Source organism: Oryzias latipes, chromosome 22 (assembly GCF_053564925.1).
Source record: "Oryzias latipes strain Hd-rR chromosome 22, Olatipes_Hd-rR_3.1".
Classification (NCBI taxonomy): domain Eukaryota; kingdom Metazoa; phylum Chordata; class Actinopteri; order Beloniformes; family Adrianichthyidae; genus Oryzias; species Oryzias latipes.
The window spans coordinates 15,571,425-15,599,107 of NC_136258.1; the positions used below are offsets into that span (position 1 = coordinate 15,571,425).

Below are 27,683 nucleotides of genomic sequence, written 5' to 3' on the forward strand. Positions count from 1 at the left end.
TGCCCAGGGCCCTGGGGGGAGCATCCTTCCTCATCTCGGAGCAGCTGCAGAGCCTCAGACATGGACCTAAGCTGCCTCACAGAGTCAGAGAACACAGCCAAGACACAGTTGGAGCTGCTGAGTGTTGGAACATCCATTTCACAAAGCTTGTCTTAAGGATGTAATCACAAAAAGGTTCAAACGAAACTCCCGTTTTCACTGATCTTAATCCTGTGCTCACAGGCAGATTCATAAGCAACACAGTTTTTCCAACATATTAATCCCTAAAAGAACAATAAGTCCAGCTTGTGTCGTTTCCATAACATTTTTTTCAGTGTAAGAAATAAGTCAACATAGCAGACCTTTAAGACCTTTTATTTCATCAGTTTGAAAGAAATGAGTAAAAACTGTGTACAAAGTGTATACGTTTACTAAAGCTGGTGTCATCAGTCATGGGAATAAAAAGTGGGGCAGGTACAAAAAAGTTTCAATGAAAAAATATAAAAGTAATTTTCCCATTGTTCAGAATTTGATAGTAAAGGGGAGAGGCATAGGAGTAAGTAAGAAACAGACTCAAAAAGCAGAAAAAAAAAAAGTATGCAAACGATTAAGAACAATATAAAAATCTTTACATTCATTTAGGCAGTTTTGAAAGAAATGATTATCTGGTTTCTTAAGAATACTGAAGTGCTGTTGGAAACTCAAACGCAAGAGTTTGCCTTTCAAAGAGACAGTTCTTCTGCTGTCCTTAAATGGAAAGAAATCAAACAAACCAAATTGTGTTTAATTGATATAAAAAAAAGCAAACTTTGTCTTTACCAACCACAAAATACAAATACGGGTCTAATACAATCATTTTGGGGCAGCAAAGTGCATATCATTGGCAGAGTAAAACTCATTTTATTCCATGCTGGTTTTATAAATAACTCAGAAGCTCCTGAAGGGTTAGAAATCCCCTAAAGTAGCAGAACAGAGATGCCTGTGTTTTGTTTTCCCTGAAGCCCAGTTGCTTGCAAAGTATTCTTAAAGAAGTGCCTTCTGTTAAAGTGACCTCATTGAGGCTGCAGCATATGCACCGGGTGGAAATTACCCAATAGTGTCCTGCACATAGAAGAAAAATCCAGAGGACAAAAGTTTCTGAGCACAGAGATCTGAAGGAAACTGAGGTGTCTGCAGAACAGCATCCATAATCAAACGGCTTCTGGAAGCGCCTACTTTAGGGGAGCTGGGGAAAAACAAAACAAAAAAAAAGCTACGTGGGACAGGAAACCGTGGGTTTTTTGTGATGTGCAAACAGCAGGCCAACCAATGGTCAAATGGTTACTCGTGCTGCATTTTCCACATGTGTGCCATTCCTCATGTCGAGACTGTATTGCACAATTGATTTGTGAGACCAATTATGGTGTGGCATGACAATACAACTGACTAATATCAGTACTGCATCAGGGTGGGCAGAAAGTGATAAAAAAAAAACAATAATTAACATTTTTCCAGATGAGGAAACTTCAGTCTTAGGGAAATTAGCCATGTGTTACCACACATACAAATGCAGGAAAATCAACTTTATTTGATACGGTACATTCAATTATGAAACAAAAAAAAAATGTCTGAAAGGACTTGGGGAGAACATGGATTTACCACCCACTCAAAAGAAAAAAAAGGAGACTCACTCTCTGCTCACATGATGTTTTTGGTCCACAGCATGCCTATTTTGTATTTTAAAATGTTTGATATTTTATTGTATGTATAAAAAACACCTATTAAGATTATTTGATTTATAGCAGTACCCTAATTTGTGCAACTATTCCCCCGCTCCATCCGTTATGGTGTAGAAATGCTCGGTACAAGCCAGCCAGGAATGGAAGGTAGTGTTATCTCCATGGTCAGTTTTAAAAAGCTGCACAGAGCAAACACATGCATCTTTGTTTTTACTTGCACCCCCTCCTTCCTATTAAACACAGCTTTGCAGATTGTGAATGTTGCAACCAATGGGAGCTCCTGCAGACAATACTGAGAGGACACGGCTGACGCCTCGGCCTTTGGAGAGTGCAGTCGGGTGGAGATGGTGGGACCAGAGGAATGCTTGAGAGTTTAGGCCGTCCCACTGGCAGAATAGGAGAACTGGGGGAAGTGGGGTCTCCGTTCACTGTCAAAGGACTCCATACTGTCATCTGAGTTTCACAGGAAAAAAAAAAGGATGACAATATTAGAAACAAAAGAACAAATATTAGACATTTAAGTCTTTTATGTCCCACTCTGATCATCTTTTGATCCATTGCAAAAACATTCCCGGTCGTCTTTTAATTATGATTATGCAATTGTAAATTTAAAAAACTGTGGGGGGGGGGGGGGGGGGGGGGGGGGGGGGGGTTAGGACATGGTATCTGCAGAGCGTTCATATGAATTTTCCTCTGAGTTGTGGGCAGGACTGTTGGCACAGAACAAGCCCGCCCCTGCTTCCCATCATCCATCTGTCTACATGCTCTCTCACTAGCTTATAGTCCATCATATCCCTAGCCTAACATTGTCGGGACAACAAAAATGGCAAGAAATATTGGAGCTGGATTGCTCCAGCTGTACAGTTTTAAGTCATATACCAGCTCAGACGAGAGAAACGAAAATGTACATGGATCTATTTGTCTACAAGTGGATGCATTAGAATGGAGCAGAACAGGAGCTTGTGGCTTCTACGCAACAGCTACAGGCGTTTTTAAACAGCATTGTTGTGTATGCTCCTGATTCAAAACAATTTTATTTTTATATATATATATATATATATATATATATATATATATATATATATATATATATATATATATATATATATATATATATATATATATATATAAAATTTTATTTTTTTTTCTAATTTTTTTTCTAATTTTTTATTAGAAAAATGCCACAAGTACATGTTAAAAACATTAAAAACACCATATTCATCAGTTGGTCTATAAGCATTTTAAGCCAATCCAGATATCAGTTGTTCCCTCTTTTCTTTGCAGGGGTTACGTTGTAAAAGTAACCTGCGATAAGTAAAACCCATGACGTAGGATTACGTGAAAATTATTTACAGTCAGTATTTTTTAATTTCACTGCTGTTTGTGCACATATATTTACATGATATGATCAGTAACAGAAGCACATCGTAACTGATCGGGCGCCCCATCCGCTCCTCCCTCCCTCCATCAGGTCTTGTACAGAGATTGCAATCCAGCACGTGTCCGCAAGAACGCGCTGAGCTTGTTTGTGCCTATTTTGTTTTAAATAATTTCTTTAACTAGATGTACCAAAACACTGAAAAAGTTTATATCCTTTGGCTGAAACTTTTATGATAATAAAAGCTGCTCCTATGGGCAGAAGGGAGAAGTATGTGTGATGGTGGGTAGATGGTGTTTTTGTTAAAAGCTAAAAGGATGCTTTTTTATTTTTGAGTGACTATTTAGTTTACAGCCTATTGCTTTTAATATCACTTTGGCTGAACGATACTTTGGATTTTAGTTGAACATTTGGAGAAATTTGACAACAATAAAGAAATCCATTCTATTACACCACTAACTGATATCCAACAAAATTATTATTTCAAATTAAAAATACAATTTTTACATCTAGAAGAGAGAAAAAGAATCAGGACAGAAGGAGGAAAGAAACAGGCTGGTCTTATGGCGGACACTCAGGGCAAAGCCAGTTCATACCAAGTCAGACATTTTCAAAGAGTATTCTTAATTTAAAAAAAAAACATAAGACGTTTAATTAGATTTACTTTAGGGAAACTATAATTTATTCAAAATCTCTTTCATAATGTTGCACTGTTTTAATAAATAACCAGTCAGATCTGAAGAAGAAGAAACATTAGCTGGAATAGGATTGTATCCTTCTTTCCAGTTGTAATGGCTCTCAAACTGTTCATGACCAACCAACTGAGAAGCCTTTGATTTTTGAGACAAAAATTCCATATTAAAATTCCTTGGATCAAAATCAGAGATTACAACTGTAGGTTTGGATCTTCCTGTTTTTTTTAATAAGCCCTTACGTCTTTTAAGACTTTCTGAGCTCAACTGATATTTTCCATCACTGTGTTCATTAATGTAATGCAGTCTACTTGTATGCAGAAGTTCAAAGAAGTCTCTTCAATGCAGATTTACTAATGAAAAAATTAAAACCAAACAACTTAATTTCTTAGATTCTTTCTTTACATTCCGTCTCTCACAGTAGAAGTGAACGTATGATGAACATTACAGACCTTTCTCTTCTTTTAAAGTGGGACAACCTGTGGAATCGGTGACTGACTTGCCTCACTGTATACATCAATCTACAGTACTTCAATGGTGCCACTTTTCCAGTAGAGGGCATACAGAACTAACTTGAACATTTTTAGGAGCATTTCTGCAGAGGCAAAAACTTAATGTACCCTGTTTTGTAAGTTTGAATACGTCTGGCACTTTAATTTGACATCTCATAAAGTTTTTTAAAAGTCCACTGGAATACTTTAAGAGAATACGTTGTGAATATACCTATATTTTCTTGGAACAGTAATTTAAAAAGCCATGCAAAGAAGAGTTAGGATTCATCTTTAGTGTTAAAAGGAATGAATTAGACGAGTTTATCGTCATTCTGTCTTTGGTTGCTCAGGAGCTTTGTTACAAAAAAATACATTCACATAAAACCAAAGTGGGATTTTGTTTTACAGTTTATAACTGAAGCCAAGTTGCATTTCTGTAAGGTTCTTCTACCTTGTCCAGGTGGTGTGATAGTGATGGTTTGTGCCGTGAACTCTTCGTCAAAATATCGTGTATCCGTCTCTGAGGTAACTTGCGGCTTAAATGGTGGGACCAGCTGTGGAGGGGATGAGACAATTATGTGAGGACATTGGCTGACATGAGTCAGAGCAGAAACAGTTGCCAGTCAGCTGATGTTGGTCAGACTTGTGTAGTCGTCATGATCCCTAAAGTATGCATCCATCACAATACAAAAATTGAAAGTTATTTGACCTAAAGGTTTTACGCTTACTTGAATTTTCTTAATTTACATTAATCTTGATGTTTAAAACAATTCATGGGTTATTATATGTATAATATATAAACATCTTTTGACTTCTGTTACTTCATAATTGTTATTTACAGTCCCTTAATTCTTCTTCCTCTACATCAAACTGCACTTTCTTTGCTGTCCAGCAAACATTACCAAAGGTCTAAGAGGAAACTCATTTAATTTCGATTCTTTTGACTGCAAATGATTCTGATTTACTTCACATTACAATAAAAACATGACATCACCTCTGCTGCTTTGTAGGAACCCACCTTCTTCTCATAGACATCCTGCCAAATAATACCAGCAAAGAACTTGTGCTGCATGATTTCTTTTGCATCATTCGGCCCTCCGCCTAACCTGGAAGCAGAGGCACAGCAGATTCATGTCAAGCCTCACCTATAAACAATCAAGCACAGACTACAGTGGTTCTGCAATATAACGCTGTTCATCTTCCCCGGTCTTGTACTTTTGCAAATTTTTTTAAGCAGTGCTTGTGTTCACATTTAGGTTTGAGCTTAAATGTGAAAATGTTCATGTCTGTCTATGTTCACACTGGGCCTTAGAGACGTGCGTTCAAGCGGCCACTTCCAATAAAAAGTCTATGTAAACGCGCATATATGCACCTTTCAATACCCTTGTGTTTCACAAGGCGCTATGCAAGTTTTTAAGTCCATCTTTGGGTTCTACATGCAAAAAGTCAAAAAGTTGAACTTTGACCAGAGACTCTGATTTGGTTGTGATGTATGGATTGCGTCCTTTAACATTCATAGAAGTGTCAACCGGTTAATAATAGATCATGAAGGAGAATTGTATAATTGCGGTTTGTCATCGCACCAAGTCTTTGATATATCGGAAAGCCTGGGGGCAGGATTTGCGAGTTTTGGACCACTTTGACATTTGACATCAAGCCTCTTTTAACTATAGGTACTAGTATCAGGTAGCGACAGTCCAGTGTGAACACCATGTGCTAAAAGCATGATTAAGAACACACGTACATACATCATACATCACATGTCCGGCGTGCACGTAGCATTAGAAAAGCTTTGTAGATTTTGTCTATCGCGAGTTATTTTTATAACGCAACTCCTGCGATAACAGAGGAACCACTGTATATGTTTTCAATAGACGTCTCACCGTTGCATTGGGTCTTTCTTCAGGAGACCAGAGAGCAGGGAACGCGCTTCAGGACCCAGAGTGCGAGGGAAACGGATGTCTTCCATGAGGATGAGCTCGAACAGTTTCTCATGGTCCTGGTTGTAGAAGGGGAGTCTGCCGCACATCATCTCGTACATGACCACACCAAGACCCCACCAGTCCACGGCGCGGCCGTAGTCGTTGTCTTCTAAAACCTGCAGGACAAGAAGGAGCGGGTAAAGAGTTTTTTAATGCAGAGCTTGTGACGTTTCAAGTTGATAATGATTGTGTTTTAGAGCAAAAAGAAAATAACACTTTGGCAACTAAACTTTGGCTATTATGGCTTCTGCTCCCACTGACATCTCGTCTTAGATAGTTTCCTCTGGAGTGTTGCATTTTTAATCACCAAGGGGCCTTTTTTTTTTTTTTTACAAACACACACGGATCCACCAACAAACAGCAGAGGTGCACTTTAAACAAGCAAATATGTGTCCCAACAATAAAAAATAAAAAGGAAAATAAACCAAAATGTAAAAGTCTCTGAAAAGAAAATATTTTGTCTCAGTCTTTCCAAAACACTTTTTGTTGACGGTTCTTACGAGACGCACTCCTCCACGGTTACGCTCGCTGAACATCACAACCTGTTGAATGTCTAATGTGCAGCTGAGCGAAGGCGCTCCAAGGTCTCTGGGGACGCGTACAGGTTTTTACCTCACCAGGCAGATGTTGAAGGTGAAATCAAGACAAGGAGAACCGTCTGTTCTCTTAAACCTTCAACGGCTTGATACAGGATAGATCAAATCTAAGAAAAGGCACTTACATAAAAGCGGATGGTGGAGAAAGGGTTTAGATATGGACAGAGAGGGTTGTGGGTGGAGGGGGGGAAAAAAGGGGCTTCTGGGAAACAGGCGACAGAGGTGCCTGTAAAAGGAATAAGGCTGGTGTGCATTTGAGAATGCGCCCGTGGGCTCTCGGCCTGGAGCTGCGGTGAGCGCCGAGCATCGCGGAGGGCAGAGGGGGAGTAACGTGAAGCCAGCACAGGGCTAGGATTACTGGGTTGTCTCTATTTCCAGCACTGCTGTCGTGTGATTCACACCGTGCGACAGCTGGGCCTGCAGCTGCCCCATATATGTAGAAGAGCACCACAGCTGTGAAGCTGCCAGGAGCGCAGGAGCCAAGCTCATCCCTCATATATGTAACCAGGGCTGCTTCTGAGCCAGTCGGATCCGGCCCCCAGCCCTGAACTAATGCAGTTACAGCACCTCGGAGGAGTAGATATGCAGGAGGGAAAGGGAGGACAGGATGAAAGGGACACTTGCTGCTTCAATTCTTATACTGCATTTTCTTCTGCTTACAGAAGTTCTACGCTGGACGTCATTAATCTTTCAAGCTGGTGAATCCAGAGCAGCGCTGGTGGCTAAATTAAACACATCAACTTTTCTTATTTTGTGGATGTTCGCCCAACAGCCAATTCCCTCAGCCAATAATGGTTTTCTTCTGGAAGTGCTTCATAAAAGTGACTAAGTGAATTTGTCTCACTCCTCACTCTAGAGACACTCTGGTCAGGCTGCTGCAGATCCAGCCTGCCCCCCCCCCCCCCCCCCCCCCCCCCTCCTTTTCTCTCAGCAGCTCTGGGTGGAATATTCCCAGACGTTACAACATTCCTGTGCAGCACACACACACACACATACACAACAAGGTCATTGTTTACTGCAGAACAACCTGTAACACTGCCTGGCCCGCACTCCATGGAGACGCTCACCAGCGACCCCGTTACCGCGGCAACACCCTCTGCCGCGATGCTGAGTTTAGGAGCCGTTTCGAGCCCTGCAACTCTTCGGAGAGGAGCAGGTTGACACAAATATGGAAAAACAAGTGTAGTTTTTTTCCAGGTGAGAAGGTTTAAAAACTGTGCTGAGAAGGATGTCAGTCTGCTTCCTGAAGGAGAAAAACGTAGCGGCCTGAAGCGCTGTGGAGCTCATACCAGCTCTGAGTAAGCTGGGGTCAGGTGAGGCATCCAAAGCAGCATCAGGCTCTGCAACCTGGTACCACACAACAGTTGCAGCCATTGTGGTCTCTTTCAAACGCCCTCCATCTTCCAGAAGTGGAAGCTCGCATTTCCTCAGGTGCTGCCAGGCTATCACTCCTCCTCCTCCCAACCCCGAACTGCCAAATGCAGTTTAAAAGCAACAATGCAACAACTGTGTCAATACAGACGCTCTCCTTCCTGAAGCATTTTTACAACAGCAGGCAAAAGGGAGCAACAAACACATGTACACTTAAAGTGAAGGATCGAGTTACACAGCACACCCCATACCTGCACGCAACTGGGAGCAGCCACACCCCTTAGAGCAAAGACGAGAGCAGGCTACCCTGCCCTGGGCACGCAAAGTACTCATTAACTTAACTTCAGCTGGAGATTAGAAAGGCATTTTCGGACAGCTGCTCTTTCGGTTAAATTGTCAAATCTATTGATGTGCAACGACACGTGCTGCCTTTTTATGCGAGATCTGGAGATGTCACATGTGTCGAGGGGGTCGGCTTTCCAAAAGCGAATGCCAATCGTGCTTCAGGAGCAGCTAATCTAAAGATTTTTCTCTGAAAACCAAAACAACTTAGCAGTTCATCCTCTGTGAAATAGACGCCAACTTCAGCCTCGTGCAACTTTTAAGGTGCAACGGATAAATGCAAAAAAAAAAAAACAGAATAAAATGTTCCACATACATTAATAAGCGTGAATCCACCATTTAAGCAACTTTATTTGCTACATCCTTGCGCCATGTAGTCAGCTGGTTGCTGAATATTAAGCAGAGCGGGTTTGGTGTGTGGGAACAACTATTCTAAATAAAATGGTCCCCGACCAAAACCTCTACAGTGTTCGGTTTTTCTTTTAGGTCCAAGTGAGATCGGACAACTGGCTTTTAGAAAAATGCTTTCCTGCGCTTACCTCGGGTGCAAGGTACTCCGGTGTCCCACAGAAGGTTTTCATGGTTGCACCGTCTTTGATTCCCTCCTTACACAGGCCAAAGTCTGTAATCTTTATGTGTCCGTCTTTGTCCAGCATGAGGTTTTCCAGCTAAGAAAAAACAAAGGAAAAGGAACCCCAGTTAAAAATTGCAATATATTGACATCAACTCCTTAAGGAACATTTTTTTTAATAGTTCACTCATTATCTGTAGGTCTTGTTGCAAAATGTGCCTAATCATAATGTCCCCACTGCTGTGCTTAGCAAAGGTTATTTAATCATAGTTCACAGTAACAAGTTTGACAAAAACATATTCGGGCTTGTATGTCGAAAGAAGGAAACAGAACTGAGGCCTTGGACTTTTAGGAGAGATTTCTTTTCATTGGTTCGATCTCTGTGGGTACTTGCTGGGGGGTCCCCAACAGCTACAGGTTGGAGAAAAATCCCTACATGTCCTTCTTATCCTTTCTAGTCTTAAATGTTTTTTTCTATAACACTGCAGATGTTATCTTGACCTACACAAAGTTGTGTTTTGTTTATTTTTTGAAGCAAATTTGAGTAGATGACAGAGTACTTGGCCACAACAAATTTAGAGTAATTGCCGAAATGAGATGCATCAGGCAGTGTCACAATCTGAGGTTGCACGGCTCCCCTCGCCATCCCGCTTTTTCAGTCCAAGTCACCTGACAGCTGTATCTCACACGTGGCTAGCGGCGCCAGGCCAGAGTCAGCACATCCTCCAATCCTGCTACCCTCGCATTTTCAAGAGAACCCTAGCAGGCTGGAATCCTGCCTCATAAACCCAAGGGAAAGAAGGAGGGAGAGAGGGAAGGAGAAAGAGAGAAAATGTGCTGTGCTGACCTGGCTGCTATAGTTTTATCAGCAGGAAGTGTTGTACGGCTACAGAACCTCACTGCAGCACTGATAACCCAAACCCCAACACACACCATCAATCAGCAGCATCCATTGCTGGTGTAATTTTCACATAACACGTCCCCCGTTTATCTTTAGAGCTCAAGCTAATGAGGCCGCCGAAATTTTCATTCACTGTGACGTGATTGTTGTTTTTTTTTTATTGTGCCTTAAAAACTGCTTTTCTGCAGCAAAAACATACATTTGGCATTTATTAGGAACACAGTGCAAAGATAGTCACCTACCAAGAAATATCCATTTGAAAAATATTGCTAAGTGTGGGCGGTTAGAAAGCATTGGTGGGTATTTCGGCAGTGCTGTACAGACTAAGCTCGCTTCCAGCTGCAGCAAGGTCTTAGGGGGGATCTAGGGGAGGCAGATCAATAAACCCACGCCGACTGTTTGGAAAGAAATAAATCCCATTTATGTCCAGGCAGGAAAGGGATGAATGAAGGGAAAGGGGTGAGACTCCACGGAGGCTTGGATGAGGCGATCGCGCATTTCCCCACCTACCTTTAAATCTCGATAAACCACGTTTCTCTCGGCGTGCAGGTAGTCCAGCGCTGAAACAATCTCTGCGCCATAGAACCGAGCCCGTTCCTCTGAGAATACCCGATCTCGTGACAGATGGAAGAAAAGCTGAAGGAGAACGGAGGGCGTTAACCACAGGGAGGCTAAAGTCCACACCAAAAGTACTGATTTTAACTTTGGCAAATGTTTAAAAAAAAAAAAAAAAAAAGTTTACCTCGCCACCGTTTGCATACTCCATGACAAAACACAGACGGTCGTGTGTCTGGAAGGAGTACTTCAGGCCCTGCAACAACAATTTTTATTATGTACTTGTCATATTTTGGTTTTTATTAAGCAATTTTCAGTACGTTTATCATGGGGGATATAGTGCATAAAAAACACGCGATAGGTAAAATATGGAAATAGCATTATAGATGTTTTAAGGCTGTAAAACCCCTAACTGCACACTATACACTTTTCTCAGGCAAACATGAACATTTGCACACTTTTCCCTGTTGTTTAAACCAAGTTTAAACCTTTGTATAAAAATAATCCAGTATTATAGAATGAAAACATCTGCTCCTGATCAAAAATTTATGTAAATGTGGTGAGCTGAACGGATTCTGTACAGGAGACATGGCATGGAAAAGACTGATTGACAAGGGTGACATCCAATCAGGATGCAGAGTACAGGGCGCTGTAAAAAGTTAGACTTAGAAAATCCGAAAAACAGCGAGACCTTTAAAGAGGAACTGCGATACAGCGAGAGACCACTGTAGTCAGCATTTACCATGTTTTCGCTTTGGGTTTCGGTGCGTTTTTGGTGTGATTGCCAGGTAAACAGCAACACTTTTTTTCTCCTATGCTATGCTATGTTTTCTACATATACCACTTAAAGTAAAACACAAAAACCCATCTATGTTTCCTTTTTTTTTTAAAAAGGGTGGTTAACCCTTTACAGTTAGGTCAGTGCTTCTCAATTATTTTTTGCAAGGCCCCCCCCAGGAAAAAGAAAATGTTTCGCACCCCCCACTCACCGCGGTGACAAGATATTAGTTTATTATCTATAACAATAGTGTAAGAATGCTAAAATTATATCTACTAACATTAAGAAAAAAAGCAATATAAATCCACTTAACAAATATCAACTTTATTTAGCCACAGAGAAACGCTGTTATAGTCCAAAACAAAAAAGAAGCTTAAAGTGCTTGAAATAAAGAAAACTGTCAGTCCTTATTTAAACTAGAAACATTTTTGACCAACTGAACCATTTGATGCTGAGAAAAATAATTCAATCAATAAATAATATTAAATGTAAATTGATCTGAAACATTAACACAGCAGCACCAATATATTTAACGTTTTAGTCTGAATAAATAGAAAAAAAACATTGTGCTGATTTATTTTCTAAATGATGGATTGTTTATTTATGATTTCATAAAGTGCAGCTGTTTTCCTGCATTACCTGCTGTCTTTATGCCAAATACTGACACCAACAAAACCACAGGCAGACAAAAAATACATTCTTGGACAATAAAGACGTCATCAAAATGTCTACAATAGTTAATAAAGAATGACATTATTAATCTAATAATAATCTAAAGGCATGCGAAGATCCTGGTGTTGCGCAATAGAGGCTGTGTCGTTTCACCTGGCAGCCTGAGCCCACTACCCCTCCCCATCATTCGAGCTGCGTGTGACAGGAGACAGGAGCAGCTGCACGGACGGCAGTTCACAGGTTTCAGGCTGTTATAAACTCTGTGATAGAACAGATAATATTAAACCAATGGTGGCGCAAATTTTTTTCCAAGCACTGAGCCGCTGTCACCACCGACCCCCCGTTAAATTTGCGCCCCGGGCAATTGCCCGTATTACCTGTGCCTAAAACCGCCACTATTGCGCCCCCCCCGGCATCGCATCGCGCCCCACTATTTGAGAAGCACTGAGTTAGGTGGAGTTACAATTAGGATGATGCTGATTTGGGCTGCAGAAGTCCTGAGAATTTATGGTTAGAATATGTTTGGCTTAGCTTCATGGAAGAAATCCTTACTGTTAAGAACGGATGCTTTGAATTCTGGAGGACTCTGTTTTCCGTCAGCGTGTGCGCAACTTCATCCTGGGGGCAAAAAAAAAGGCAAAAAGATTGTGTAACTCTTAAAACAGCTTTCAGTATCAGTCGTTGCTCAACAACATCCTAATTCCTCTCAATTTGCTGGCGGCTACTCACTTTTGCTACGATCACCTCCTTCTTTAGGATCTTCATGGCATAGTAGCGTCCTGTGGCCTTCTCCTTTACCAGAATAACTTTGCCAAAAGTGCCTTTTCCCAGGAGTTTGAGGTATTCAAAGTCGTGCATAGTCTGGGGGGGCAAAACAGAAGGGGGATCTGGTTACAAGCAGGAACATTAACAAACCTAAGCTCTAACTAGTGAGGACACTCAATCCCACTGACAACAACAGTGAAGCATTTTAGATACCCTTTTATGCACTGACGAATTTCCATTCCACTAATGGTTTGGCCTATATGTAGTTGTGTCTCTGTTAACCTCTGACCCAGGTACCAAGGAGAATGCAGAAAATGGTTGTGTGGGGGACACCCAATCCCGTGGCCTTAGACCTTTATGTGGCGACACATGTGGGGGTTGTGGACATGGTATCTGGTGCTAAGCCACCCGTGATGTTTGGTAAAGAAGGCTAGAAGGAGGTTGTAAACTAGAAAGCTAGATTTTTGCAAATAAAGCATGAAATTGGGAGAAGAGGAAGATGATTGCTGTAAATCCCTGTTTGGCATGGAAAGAACAGATGTCTTACTAACAGTGTAAACATGTCCGTACCACTTTCTGTCTGGGTTTGGTCAGGTAGACCTCCATGTCCATGGGGTCTGGAGAGGAATCCATCATCTCTTCTTCTTGTTTCTGGAGGCCTTCAGCAACTGCCTGGATGGCTTTGGTCCATTCTTCCCTGAGAGAGACACAGGCAGCAAGGACAGATTACATCAGCCCATTTTCCACCATGCGAGCCCAGCAGCCCAATCACGTAATTGTCTTCTTATCAACAGGAAGGCAATTTCAAGAGTGAGCTCTGCCAAAAGCCAGTGGACCTTGCGCTGGAGCACAGCAATGATTAAGTGCACATATTTTGTGCATACCTCACTTTAAAGCGGCTATTAATTCCTGCAGCTGCTTTCAGTGCATCCTCTCCGTTTGAATTATTTGCCTTCCGCAGTTCTGCGAGGAAGCGGACATGTTTGCTTGTCACTTGCCTCTCCTCAGGGGTCTCCACGTGGAAGGTGCGCTCGATGACAGTGGTCCACTGCAGGCAGCGGATGATAAATGTGTTGGCCTTGGGACGCTCCGTCTTCATCAGCTGGCACTCTGACCACAGCCAGGGAGAGTGAGGAGGGAGATGAAGAGAAGCGTGTAGGAAAGAGACAAACCAACAGTTATCGCCATTTATCTTTATTGCCACTCTAAGAGACACTGTCCGCCAGCTTGGAGAAAAACAGGTGCCTTTGTGTAGATTAGCTTTAACCCATTTTGAAAGCATCTCTATATTTAATAGATGTTAAGTTAAATATCCAAATTGAACAAAAAACTATTTTTTGCATTTTCCAAATGAAAATGGTTCATTTTTATTTTTATTTCATAAAGCTTAACATCTTTTTTCTATTTGAGCAGTTAAGACTTCCCCAAAATGTAAATTAGTGATGACAAACAGAAAAGGTGCCACGTGTTGAAGTCTGGAAAGCCGTTTCTCTCTTATTAACATCTGTTCCCAAATGAAACATGTCAGCATCTATGTCAGGATGTGACAAGGAAATGGCCTCTTTTCTGATAGATGGAAGACCATGAGACCACCGCAGAGATCCAACATGGCTCCATCAGCGTGTATATGTAATCCAGCTGCAGCCGCCCCGTCAGCTGTGACGCACCATGTGTCCTCTGTTTTGGGGTCGCAGTAGAGACAGAAACCCAAATCCCCACTGATGAAGACAACAGCCTCAACACAGGATTAATAACTGAAATCAGGCGGCTAATGGCCTCGATAACTCAAAAGCGCCAGAGAGGAAGCATTTCGTTAAAGCAAACAGTGTGGCGTCTAATTGCTGTGTTCAGTCATATGCACAGCTTATCACAGCAACTTTCTGATATGAAGATGGAAATCCGTGAGCATCTTGTTCAGCATTGTATCATTTTCTTCAAAAACATGAGCACTACAAAGTTACAGTTCAGGCAAAATATAAAAAGAAAAAGGTGAAACAAGGGCTAAAAAAAAGGGAGGAGTCCCCACCCCCCTTTTTTTTTTTTTGAAGTAGATACTCACGTGCTACAGAGAAGTTATTTAAGGGGGTTTCCAGCTGGTCCACATCTTGAGGTCGCTCTTTGTAACCAATAAAAGTACCATCACTCTTCAGGAGAAAATACCTTGGCCTCCAGGTCTTTATATACTCTCCTAAGATGAGAAAGATATTGACAAGAAGAGGCAAAAATAAACAACTTGTGACAAATGGAAAGATTTTTTCCGGCACAAACAAACTGAGAAAAAACAAACACAAATGAACGTGCATTCTAAATTTTGGGGTTCAGTGATACATGCAAACAGTTTTATTTTAACTTCCCAGAACAGCAGCTTCTTTTAATCGCTGTACTGTTTGTAGGTTAAAATGACCAGAGGAGGTCAATGTCTTTTTATGAAGTGTAGGTCATCTGATGGGTAAAAATCTTTCTTCACACCTGCAACCATTTAATTTATGCACCCATTTGCAATTTAGAAATCATTTAAGGACCCACTTTGAGGAAAATTGCGTTTTTAACACGCTCTTGCTGCATTTTTTAATGATGGAGGACACAGATAAAGAAAATTGAGATTAAAAATTGCATTTCTGAGTATTTCTTTATTTGAATCGTTGTGATTAAAGAGCAGACAGAAAAATGTGATGTATAAAATACCCTGGGAGGACCACAAGCTCATTGCTCTGCTCCATCTGATGCATCTACTTTCAGACAAATAGACGTCTTTATTATCCTCATCCAAGCTGGCATCTGACTCAAAAGTGTATTTCTGGATAGCGCCTATATTGGTCACCATTTTTGTTGCATCGGTAATGCTAGGTTGGGGGTCTGAGGGGCTGTAAGCTCTCAGTTATGGGTGACAGGAAGGGGAGGTGTGGTTGCTAAGCTCCAAGAGTCCCACTCACAACTCGGAGGCAAATTTCAAATGAACTACTGCCGCTCTGCAGAAACTATGAGCAAGGTATGAGTAGTGTCCCCAGAGGACAGGGTTGGGAAACTTTGTCCTCGAAAACACCATTTTTTTTTTTTTCGGCTAAAAACGGCACAATCATTGTTAAAACACCACTGGGAATTCCTTGAAAAAAAGAACAAAAGATGATCGAAGTGGGACTTTAAAGTGAAAATTCCTGCCTAACACAGGCTTTTTCTTTATTTTTGTTCGTATTTCATCCATTATAAAAAGCAATGTTTGAGCTAAGGTACCCAGTACTGCATTTACTTTTATGCCCAAATTTGCTAAAACTGAAACTTTTTTCAAAAATTTCTTAGAACGTCTAACCTCCAAACTGCGACCATAACCTTAAGCCACGCATGTCCATCTCATTCATGTAAAGATACTTGCATCACACAAATTAATCTCTCTTAAGGAAGCAAAAAAAATCCATTTATTCCAGAGATGCCTTAGGAAATGTTGTACCAGATGTTGCGCAAATGGAGAACAAAATATGCTTACATATCATAACAAGGCAATAGCACACAGTGGTGTGGAACTTGAGTATTTATACTGGAAAACTGTAATTTGTTTTTAATTACGGAGTTGCATATTAACCCCCTGCAGAGCAGCACCAAGCTGTCCTTAATTGCCCCATTTCTTCGAACGCAGAAGCGTGGAGTGATAGAAAGATGGGGTACAGGCGTGTAAACTGACACTGAAGATCTGTCAATATGAACTTTTGATTAACACACTTCTGAATAATGGAAAAATCTGGCATTTCGTAGCACGATGCAGTAACTGACATCCCTTTGGTTTGGAGCTCATCCACTTGTATATAGATTTTAAATATTTAAAGAAATCACATGAATTAGTAAGACGGGCTGAACTTCACTTTTCACCTCCAGATTATCCATCTGCCTTTCCTGCTTCCATTCTACATTTCTTTGCCCATTAGGGGATCACACAAGCAGTGCATTATGACAGGACATCCTGTTTGTGGCTCTCCTGGTCAAAACGAAAGGCACAGCAGAAAAATCACACAACAAGTTAATCCTTTAGATTTGTAAAATGTCAGTGGCGCATTAATAAAATACATTTTAAAAAAATAGGCATGAGTAAATGAAACAGAAAGGATCTGAGTTGGAGATAACTGTTAACATTTTCATTTTCAATTCATTGCCCAGCTGGATTTCTTTGAGTGGATTTCCTTTAAGTCTACACAGTGGTTTGTACTGTGGTTGGTATTGTTGTTGCACAGCATTGTGGGCGGGGGGGTGGGGGGTCCACGTCAAATAAACAGCTTCCTGTGTAGAATCCAGAGCTGTCCTTAGTTTACCTTTCATGCATGTCAGGTTTGTGTCTGGTATCGTGAACAAGGTTTTTCCTATTCTTTCCCCAGCCAAAAGCTTTGAATACATAAAATAAAATAAAATGAAATAAAGTTAAGAAATTCATCCTGCACTGCAAGAAAATCATCATGGAACTAATTGGCAAAAGCAACAAGGAGCTCTCCACTCAACGCCATCCTGCTTGTTGCCTATCTTTAACAGCAAATATGAGTATTCAAGAGTGCGAGTTGAGATTTAAGAAGTGGTTGCACAGCTGGGCGGTAAATCAAGAGCGTCCTTAACAAACATAAGATGCCTGAATATAAAGCCAGAATGTCCCCCGAGACCTCTGGTAGCGAGCCTCGTTTTCCTCTGCAGGGCCCCAGCTGGTGCCTCTCTCTGTGATCAGGTTTTGGCTGACCCATATTCCTCCCCCCTCCACCACAGTCCGGAGCCAGCTAACGCTGAGGACAGTATGTGCACAATGTGGAGACAGCATAATGAGACCCTTACTTGACACCTTGACATGAGCCGGAGGTCCGGCGTTCACCCTCATCTCTGCTGCACAAACTCCAGCGAAGTTTCCAACGTGAGGGTTTCGGAATGCAGCAAATCATTTCCAGACTGTCATGCACCGTACAACGTTAAGATCTAGAAACGGCGCTCCGCGTGAGGCCTTCTGTGCAAATCCAGCTTCGGCAATGCCATGAGGGCCGTACGTGCCATGTGTGTAACAAATGACGTCAGCACTCAGCTTGGAAGGTTAGGAGTGCTCCCTGCCAGCGCCGCTGACGCACCAGAGGAGCAGCATGGGTGGTAATGTGTGACGCAGCGGCTCAAGGCATTGGCATGTGCTGCATTTTGAGAAATTCTGCTGCACCGGGGGGGAGGCTAGGTCACATGGATGCCAGTGATCAAACCGGTCCAGCATTCTAAGTCACTAGTCTTCCAAATATTGTCACCATGCCGAATTGTAATATCGAGTGAGGTGAGAGTGCATAGCTGCTGCTGATACTTGAAAATGGTAAACAAGCACACGAAGGAATGCCAGATGCAAACCCCCCCCCCCCCCCCCCCACTCCCACACTACTGAAATATCATGAGCAAGATTTCAACAATCGGTGACAAAAAAAAACACATTGAAGCTGTTGATTATGACACATTTTATCAGAGGACTAAAAAATAATTTCCCTGCAACTTCCTTAACTAGTACACACTCCTTCTAGACAGGAGGACACAGCGACTTCCTCATCTGTGACAACAGTGGAAGCAGTTATATCCGCTTGTCTGCAAATGAATGTCTCCACCACACCGCCGTCTGGGCTGAGCAGAAACAACAAAGATGACCCTTGTCAGCTTCCTATTGACACTCATTTCCTCTTCCACTTTGATTCAGCCGTACTTTCCGCACGGTAGCTTTTATTAAGCCCGGCCATGTTGAGAAAGTGAAACTCGCAGCTGGGCCTTTCGCATCTTTTAAACAGTTTACAAAAGCATCATCAGTGGAGGGACTGTGGTTACAGACATGCACGCAAAATTGCACTGCTGACAAGTGAAAAGCATGCAAGGGAACTAATGTGTAATCGCTAAGAAGGACTCGGTAGACAAATATTTACTGCAGAACGTTTATTTTCCTAATATAATCACTATTGAAATGAGTTAAATAGGATATTTAGAAGGAGGAAAAAAAGGTTAATTACACTGCAGCCCTTTTTAAAGTTGAGTGTTTTGCAGGGTAATTCCCCAAATGCATCCTGTGTAGAGAAAACAATACAGAAGACGCATCTGATAAAAGGACAAAGAGCCTTTTAACAACACAGGAGAGGCTTCTGCTTTTAAGTTGGTTCATCTGAGTTCCAGTAAACTAACCCCCTTTTGATGTCAACAAGTTCTTCAAAAACAGGAAAGTGGCCAGCAGACCGGCTGACCACAACCCAGATATGAAAACCTGCTTTGAGTGTCTGACCGAGACGCACGCACACACGCCAAGAAAATCCGCTGAGTTATGAGTCGCAGTAGAAGAAGGTTTTTCAACGAAACCGTTTTGGCAGACGAGTGGCTCGACTCAGCTTAAAAAGAAAAAAAAGGGAGGGAGGTGTAATAGGACTGGTGTGACTCAAGTTTGAGTGATGAAAGAACTGGAGGGGATGAGAAAAGCATGCATGAGTGCAAAATGTTAGGCTGAAATGAGCGCTAGTGAGACAGATCCCTACATATGTCTCCCACATACGTAGGACTTCGAGTGGAGAGGGGTGGGTGTGAGCGTATGTTGAGAGTGTATGAAGCGTTGCACACTCTGTGTGTGTGTGTGTGGGAGGGGTTGTCAGGGCCTGATGGAGTGTCTTTACATGACAAGCAGCTGCTGAGGGCTGGGATGTGTGCTGGGCAAAGTGGAAAATAATGAACAAAGAACGGCTGCCAAACACAACAGAATTCATCTTTATTTGCCAACTGCTGCACAGACCCGTGTGCGGACAGCTCCCAGCATGCAACTGCTATGCCCTTTTTACCCCCAAAACAAAAAAAAAAAAACCACTCACGCAACAGGTGCATCGAGTTTAGGCACAGCTGTACCAGGTGGGGCATCTTCCTGTTATTGCGTGTTTGATCAAATTGCAGGCAGCGTGTGCTTAGCTACACCTAGATTCACATCTGTAAAGGCACTCCTAAAAAAAAAAAAAAAAAAAAAAAAAAAGCAACATCATTTTTTACCGCTTCACCTTAAATGGCCTCGCAAGTAAAGAAAGGCCTGAGGGATTTAAAACTAAATGAAGGCCTTCATCGATGCAGCTGCTGGCAAGTCAACTTGAGGAGACGAAAAGGGTAAAACTTTTCAGTCTTATAAAGAAAGAAATAGGGCGGGCAGGGGGGGGGGGTTAAGTCTTTAAGAAGATGGAGAAGAGAGAGGGAGTTGTGGATGTTAGTGGCTGTTTCGGAGGAGCTTCCTGTTCAATCCATCTCTATGTGACAAGTTCAGGAATGCTCAGGTCCCAGCTGCTGTGGCTTTCTGGACTCTATCGGGACACATCATGAAGCATTCATCTGGCGACCCACTAAAAGAAAGGCCGTAGTGTTTAAAAAGCAGCTCGGTCGCCTAATTTCACACAGTTTCAACATCTGTGGAGATTTTTAAATGTAAATGAAAACCTTACCCATAGTATCTTGTAATCTATACAGTTCCTGCTCAAAGTATAAGCCACAGCATGTCCTTCCACTTTCTATTGGTCTTTTGGGCCTTTTAATTCATTGTATTTTGTGACGTTTTCTTGCTTTAACCCATGTTTACATAAATCTTTTTTGTCTAGCCCCATGTGCTCTACAGCATGTTGATGACAGGTGCTCTATGAAAGCAAGGATTTGATTGATTGAACTGTCTTTTTCAGAGTTTGTTTAGAACCCCATCAAGACTCAGACTGATTAAAATTGTGATCTTGATGCATTTTTATGATAATTCAGGACATACAAAAAAGATTAAGCTCAAAATTTTATTTCTGGGTATTTTGAAAAAAAGCTTTTTTGTGATGTAGAAAACACACTGGGTGGGTCACAAGCTTTCTGCTCTGCTCCATTCTGATGCATCTACTTGTAGACGACTAGATTCATATGTAGGTGTGAGGGGCTGTAAGCTAGCGTGAGATCATGTAAACAGAGCAGCAAGTTATGGGTGAGGGAAAGGGGGGCGGGGTTTATCCGTGCCAACAGTCCCGCCCACAACTCAGGTGAATTTCTGATCAACTCAGCAGAAACAATCTCTTATAAAACAAGAGCTTTTTTAGATTTTGGCTAAAATCTGCATAATCCAATTTTAAAGACCACTGGGAACGCTTTTACAATAAAGCAAAAGATGATCAGAGTGGGTCTTTAAAGCAAAGGACTACAGTGGACACCCCCACACTCACAGAACAAGAGGGTTGAAAGATTTTGGAGGGAGTTGAAACTAAAAGGGTAACACAAACGGGCTGCTCAGAGCCTACACCCAGTGGTTGGACTTCCTGAGAGGGCTGCTGTCGGGTTTTGTCCCCGTCTGGCCATTCATGCTTTGGGATGAGAGGAAGAGAGCCAGTGGTAACTGCATCAACTGTGCGTGTGGGGGTGTTTGTGTTGGAGTGGTGAGAATCGGATGAGAACAGGGGCGGCGACGGGGGCTTGCTAGGCGGAGGTTGAGGATTAAGGACTTAGAACTCCAAAGCGGTGGAAGAGGGGAGAGGAGGAGGAGGGGGAGCTTCGCCTTTTGTTGGTTTTTCCTCAGCCGCCCCCCGCCATCCCTTTGGCCCTTTTCTGCCGGGTTCTGCCTGTAGGCTGCAGCTGCGGCCTGCCGCCTTGTGCCCTGCATTCTAATGAGCTGCAGGCTGCCCGCTCCAGAGGAGAGGGGGCTCCCTCATCCGGGGGTCACAACTGAGCCCCACACTTCCATCTAATCACAGGGATTGTATCTGGACTCCTAATGCTGCCCAATCACTTGTTAAACCAAATGCGGCAGTAGCAACTTCTAGAATTGATTCTAAACTATTAAAGAAGTTTGCATTTATTCTAAGCTTCCTTTTTTAAATTTTACTTCCTGACACCTCCTTACTCCATTGTTGGCACCTCTCCCCCTGACAGCTGGACAGAGTGAGGCTCTGGTGGCAGGAAATTTGGCGGCAGCCTCAAGTTGCAGTGAAGGGTCATCCTGATCTCCAATCTAAGCCTTTCTGTCACTAAAAGCTGCTGCTGCTACCCTAACAAGGAGGAGGAAAAAGAAAAAAAACTCCAGTTAGGGGGTTGGGATGCAATGGAGGCTGCCCCTCTTTCTCACGCTCGTAAGAAAGCCCTCACTTCTTCTCCATGGTGAATGACACCTGCTGATTACCATAGAGACACTGTGGGAAGCCCCCCCCCCTTCGCTACACTGGAGCTGAGTATTGCCCCTCTTTCTGGATAAACAAGCAATGGACTAGTTAACTGGGCTGCTCGAAAGCAAATAAACAAAAAATATTTAGAGCAAATTAGTCCTGATGAACTCTAAATGACGAGGATAAGACTGAAGCAATGAAACAAGTCCAGCAGCAGACATTCAAATGTTCAAACTACCCACCTTGTAAAAACTGGCTAACATCTTAAGTCAACAGGTAGGAAGTAAATCTAAGAGTGCAGTCAACTCTGCTTACAGACGGCTGAGCATCCATCTATTTTCTCCAGTTTCCTCTTCAAACCGGGGAGCGGAGCCAGCGATGTGATTGATGTCGGAGACTGAGAGCCTTTTGCCGGTTCATAGCCGCTTCCGCCATGGGCTGGAATAGTCAGCGGTGTCGTTATCCTAGCAACAAGATGGTGGGGTGGTCGGGAGGGGAGGGGGCATATGGAAGAAGTCAGGCTGGACCAAGAAGGGAGTAGCCTGTGGGCCACTGGGTAAATAATGGCAAATATATCAGGGATCTGGTCACAAGAATGAAGGGAAACTAAAGATTCTGAAACTAGAGAACGAAAGCAGGCATGCGAACGACAGAGGCGTAGTCAGAGGCGTGCTGGGGACCACAGTTGTGCCAGACAGGCGGACTCTCCACAGAAAAGTAAGCACACAGCGGGCTTGCTGCGAGAGGAGGTGAACAGTGGAGGTGCCACCTCCCGCAGCCTGCTGGTTCCAGCGCCGTGCCAACCAACCCACCAGCCAGCCAGCCGACAGCTGCACCGCAGTAATTTACCTTCTTCACCACATTTAGCAGGAACGCCGTTTCTCATTACGGAGAGCAGGGGGTCTTTGCTGACGACCTAAGGGCTGGCCTCCCAGTGCGACGCCCTCTGCTGCCGGACGCAGCCGACAGGAGCTCCACTCCCTACCACTGCCACTGAGACTTCCACTGCTGGTCATCAGCTGGTTTCTAAAGTTAGACTCGCCATTATGTCTGTTTGGACTAATTTATACTTTAGTCAACCAGAATTTTAACAAAAGTGAACATTAATAATTCCTTAAACAGGATTCCCTTTATCCAGTGTTTTGACACCATCAATTAACTTCTTAAAAAAAAAAAAAAAAAATCACAATACTTAAATTTGGATAAATCTTTCTTTCTTTTTGACTTTTTTTAAACATGTAGCTTTCTTTATAACTTTGGTTGCAACTTTATTTTGACAGGCTTTTTAATTTTCATACATTTTCTCTGGAAAATGGAAAAGCTGAATATGGATGTTTGTGTTGTCTATCATATCTGGTGTTACACAACATCCCAAACATCCCAGCTCTAAAACTGGGACCACCAACAGGTCTTCCTTTGGAGGAGCAGCTCCACAGGAGCAGCAGTGGAGCAAATCCGTTTCTAAGGTCCACCTCTAACTACAAATGTGTCTGGTTAGCATGCAAGCATAAAAACTAAGATAAAATGAATGAAAAACCCACAAAGATGCAGCTCAACCTCTGTCTCATGCCCTTCACCATCTCTTCCGATACGCCGTTTTCTTTCCTTCCCCATCTCACCCCAGACCTCCCCTCATGACTCGGAGCCAGCTGAGCGTGCTAACCAAATCCAACAGTTGTTGTGGCCTTAGTTAGGCTAACGAGGGGGCTGGCTCTTTATACTTGTCAGAGAGCAAATGAGTCAAACAAACAAGGGCCAGGAAAAGGGTGAGGACATGCGAACGCTGTTCTGTCGAGCTTCACTGGGTTTTTGGCCGCAGCGCTTCCCTGGAAACTAGGGAACCCACAATCGGCTTCTTTGATGCCTGACAGTGCTCTGGCTTTGATGGAAACGGGGGGTGGGGGTGTCAAAACACTTACCAAAAGAAATAACATGCTACTCTGTCTCGGTGACCACTAGAGGCTGTAGTGTATGAACACTGAACGCTCCGAAAGGGAGCCATGATTTGGGGATGCATAACCACTGGGTTTGATGGCATCAATAAAGCTACAGCGTCTGCACTCCAAATGTGGTCTGTGCACACAACTGCACTGCATCAGATTCTACAGATGCTTTCAACACAGGCCTGCCTCAAAGACAATCACAACAACACAAATATTACCCATAATCCAGACATATTTTAGGCTCAAAATGAAAAACAAGAAAGTTTGTCCTTCAAAATAAGATCATCTCACTGAGTGCAGCTTACCAAGGTTGATAATCTGGATCTGCAACGGCAGAATTGGTCAACGAGGAACCAAAGCACAACACTTTGCGGTTTGCATGTGCATGCTGAAGATGACTAATCAATCTCAATCAATCTATCACCTCGACTTTCTTAGCGACCCTGTAGGACGACCGGAACAATCAACACGTGCCCGTTTATTGAAGACGAAAAGTTGACACGGAGCAGGTTCATGGAACACAGACACAAAATGTTGAGAGAAACACGAAGGTCTAAGACATTAAATTGATGTTTTGAGTGCACACATGGTAATAATGAGCATGGTGGGGTTGTTTAAGCCATTTATTATCACGCCCACGTGGAGATTTGAGTCACTTGGGTGGCGCTCCCACACAAAAAGGCTTTCCTTAAGGGGCTGGATGGGGAGACGGTTTGCGAGTGTGCTGCTGGGCTGACGTGATGGACAGCGAGACAGGCCGACCACAGGTTCACCTTCTGTGCAGTGGCTCTGGGGGCAAAGATTGCATGACAGTGACGAGACACTAAAAGCCTTCCTGTCAAGGAAGTTAGCAGACGTCCTCCCATCAAAACAGAGGAATTGGGTGACATTTCGCAGGGCACAGCTGCTGGGCCTCGACCGCATGCCAACTTACTTTTTCTGAAGGCTTGTTTGTTTAGTGTGTGTCACGGCTAAAGGGTTGTCGGCAGTTGTGTGAGTGCGTGTCAGCTTCACAACTTTCTTGCTGGTCACTGTTTGACTAACGGTAGTTATATTTTACACTGGCAGCGTATTAGAATGTTCTGTTCCCAGAAGCACTGCTGTAAGTGTGGAAAATGAAAATGCAGCAATCATGTGGCGTAAAGAAAAAAACAAAAAACAGAACAAACACGGCCATAATGTACACTACAAATCCCTTTTTACTGTAAGGATGTTACTGGACTCTTTTTGAATTAAACATAACTGCCTACAAATTCTTTCATATTTAAAAAAAACTGAAAAACAAAATCAAACAACTTTTAGAAGACAAAACTAAAGAATTTGCTAGCAATTTCCTTTACAAATTAAAAGGCATATTTATGATGCGTTCAATGTTCAACTGTCATTCACACAAATATTTACTCTTTATTAAAAGAACAAGAAATTTTAGAAAGATTTTCCAGGTGATGAAGGAATGAAAAATTATTTTTGCAAGATTTAGTAAAAAGTCATGATTAACCATCTAGCTCTCAAAGCAACTTTAGCATAGAAATACATCTGATTTAGGTTTTCTGAGTGTGAAGCAGCTGTTTAAAACCCAGTGAAAGACAATACCGGCAACTAAAGGAGAAGCTTTCTGCACAACGAAGCTCATTAAACTGCTAAAAACATCTCAAACCAGCATCTTATTTATACGAAGCTAGGTTTTGTAAAAATAAAAACGATTTGACGTTAACTTCTCAACCAAAAAACATATCCTTCCCTTTAGCCTTTCCCCTTTGAATCTAAAAATATGATTTCCTTTTAAACTAAATTGATAAAATGTTTTTATTTTATAAATTGAATAATCTAACACATTTTGGAATCATAATATTTAATAGGGATCCCTTGTTGTCAATGCTATTTCAAAAGTTGAATCACAAATAATTAGGTATTGTATTCAATTTTCATTTGTCGAGCTAGAGTCACATCTTTTTCCCAAAAATACGTGGAAAACAGGAACCATGAGAGTAAAGGTTTGCCGAGGATTATTGTATCAGGTGAAGTATTTAAAAAAAACTTCAAATCTTCGTTAACGATACCCTTTGTTGAGTTGTTTCTAGATAGCTAAATGCTTTAACCCCTTATTTGCTGTGACTTCAACAGTTCACAGTTGTTACGAATAATAAATCTTGAGAAGTCGGATCAAATTAGATTCAAACACCTTTGCGTGCCGTTTCCATGTGACTCTTACAAGTTCAGGTGCTGCTGATGAATTAGAAGCGATGCATAAATGAAAGATGATCAACGGCAAATATTCCATCCTTAAACGTGATGGAAGGATGCAGGTGTGTGCCTTAGGCCGAACGAGCAACACGCCACGGCAGCACTGGAGTCTCAATCTATTCCTATAACCTGCTTCCTTCACCTTATCCCTAAAGTGTGACTCTTGCTTTTGTCTCTTCCAGTAAGTCTTGGTTATCTGGCTCAGGGCCCGGGAGGATTTCTGCACCTTTGAAGAGGTTTTTGCCCATGTTGTTTAATGGAGTGGGCCCTGCGAGAGACCTGCAGTAGAAGGCAGAGCGAGAATGCACAAATAAAGCTTCTCAAAGCCAGCAGGTATGTGAGGAATGCCTTTTCAGCCAAACAACAGGACTCTTGCCCGACACAGAGCCACACAACACTGTCAGACGAGCTAAACGGGGCCACGACGGGGACTGGGTAGCTCCTTTCTTCAGATTTCAAGATACATATACTGAGAGGGTCAAGCACTGCCCCAAAGGTAAATATTAATAGCTAATCATCATAAAATAAATCAAAATATCATCTAGATCACTAGCTAAAGACATTCTACAGAAGAAAAAAAAAATTACAACATAAAGGACACATGAAATTCCAAAGAATGCAATCCCAATTCTACAACATGTATCAGCAAGAGATTAGCAAATTTTTGTGAGGGATAAAGATATTTCATGGTCCTTAAATATTTTGTTGCGTGCCAACCTGCAAGTTTGAACAGCTGGGATGTCTGAAACATGACAATATGATCAAAGGGACAAAGTTTTTGAAGTGCATAAAGATACTTAAGTTCATGAGTTACTTAAGTTCAAAAATGATCAAGACCTTGTAAAAAACAGATAACAAAATGGTGATGAGGCTAGAATTAGGTCCTAGAGTGAGGCTGTGCATTTACCTCTTTTATGCAGCCATCCCTCCTTGACAATCACCACGTTGGTCATGTTGGTGGGCAGGATGGAGGATCCAGGTTTCCCACAGGGACAGACACAACCTTGCTGCCTTCAGTCAGCCCTGTGCAGGAGCCTGGAGATGGGGTCCCAGGGTTTAAAGCCGCCCTCTCAATGGTGGTAACCTATTAGCTGAAGAAAAAGTAAAAATTAGCCCCACTTTGCAGTAAAATATTTTTTTTTTCATTTGTCTGAATATTAACCCTCAGGTCAACATCATCGAGGGAAGGCGGTGGAATCGCGAAACTCCTTGCACTTTACGGCCCAATTAGAGGAGAACATGCAACGGCTGCAACAGAGATCCCTAAACATGCGAAACCTGCTGCATCTCAAGGTTTGAATAACTATCCAAGGCCGTGGTTTTTGCCACTCTGAATGAAGTCTTTCTATTTGGACAATTCCATGTTGTTCACCAACACAGCCATTCCCGACAGACGAGAAGTTTTCCTTTCAACTCTGACCTGAACAGAAATGAAGTCATTCTCGGACATTTTTACAAACAGCCTCAACAGAATTCATTTGTTTTGGGTTACATGATGCTTGAGATAAAAGAAAGAACTTAATTTATGTATAAATTCCATTCGTTGGAAGTGTCCAACGCTTGTGCTAAACGTATCACTATGA

At 42.3% G+C, this 27,683-nt stretch overlaps 1 protein-coding gene and 1 long non-coding RNA gene across 3 annotated transcripts in view; both read right to left on the reverse strand.

Annotated features, from left to right (window-relative positions):
- Positions 1-338: 338 nt before the first annotated feature.
- Positions 339-27,683, reverse strand: part of akt1 (AKT serine/threonine kinase 1) — a 31,585-nt gene continuing 4,240 nt past the window's right edge. For both annotated transcript variants that reach the window (XM_004082356.5, XM_011490458.4), the window contains exons 2-14: positions 27,008-27,191; positions 14,851-14,979; positions 13,790-13,901; positions 13,362-13,488; positions 12,756-12,887; positions 12,579-12,644; positions 10,764-10,832; positions 10,532-10,657; positions 9,089-9,217; positions 6,142-6,356; positions 5,277-5,364; positions 4,710-4,812; positions 339-2,150 (exon numbers count right to left, since the gene is read on the reverse strand). In XM_004082356.5, coding sequence (XP_004082404.1) covers positions 2,071-2,150; positions 4,710-4,812; positions 5,277-5,364; positions 6,142-6,356; positions 9,089-9,217; positions 10,532-10,657; positions 10,764-10,832; positions 12,579-12,644; positions 12,756-12,887; positions 13,362-13,488; positions 13,790-13,901; positions 14,851-14,979; positions 27,008-27,053 — 1,422 coding nt within the window. In that variant the 5' untranslated portion in view covers positions 27,054-27,191 and the 3' untranslated portion in view covers positions 339-2,070. The remainder of the gene's footprint in view (positions 2,151-4,709; positions 4,813-5,276; positions 5,365-6,141; positions 6,357-9,088; positions 9,218-10,531; positions 10,658-10,763; positions 10,833-12,578; positions 12,645-12,755; positions 12,888-13,361; positions 13,489-13,789; positions 13,902-14,850; positions 14,980-27,007; positions 27,192-27,683) is intronic.
- On the reverse strand, positions 24,466-26,375 carry LOC144989015 (uncharacterized). The gene is made up of 2 exons (XR_013653145.1): positions 26,243-26,375; positions 24,466-24,645 (listed from the first exon to the last, which is right to left on the reverse strand). It is a non-coding gene; the product is annotated as an uncharacterized LOC144989015 (long non-coding RNA).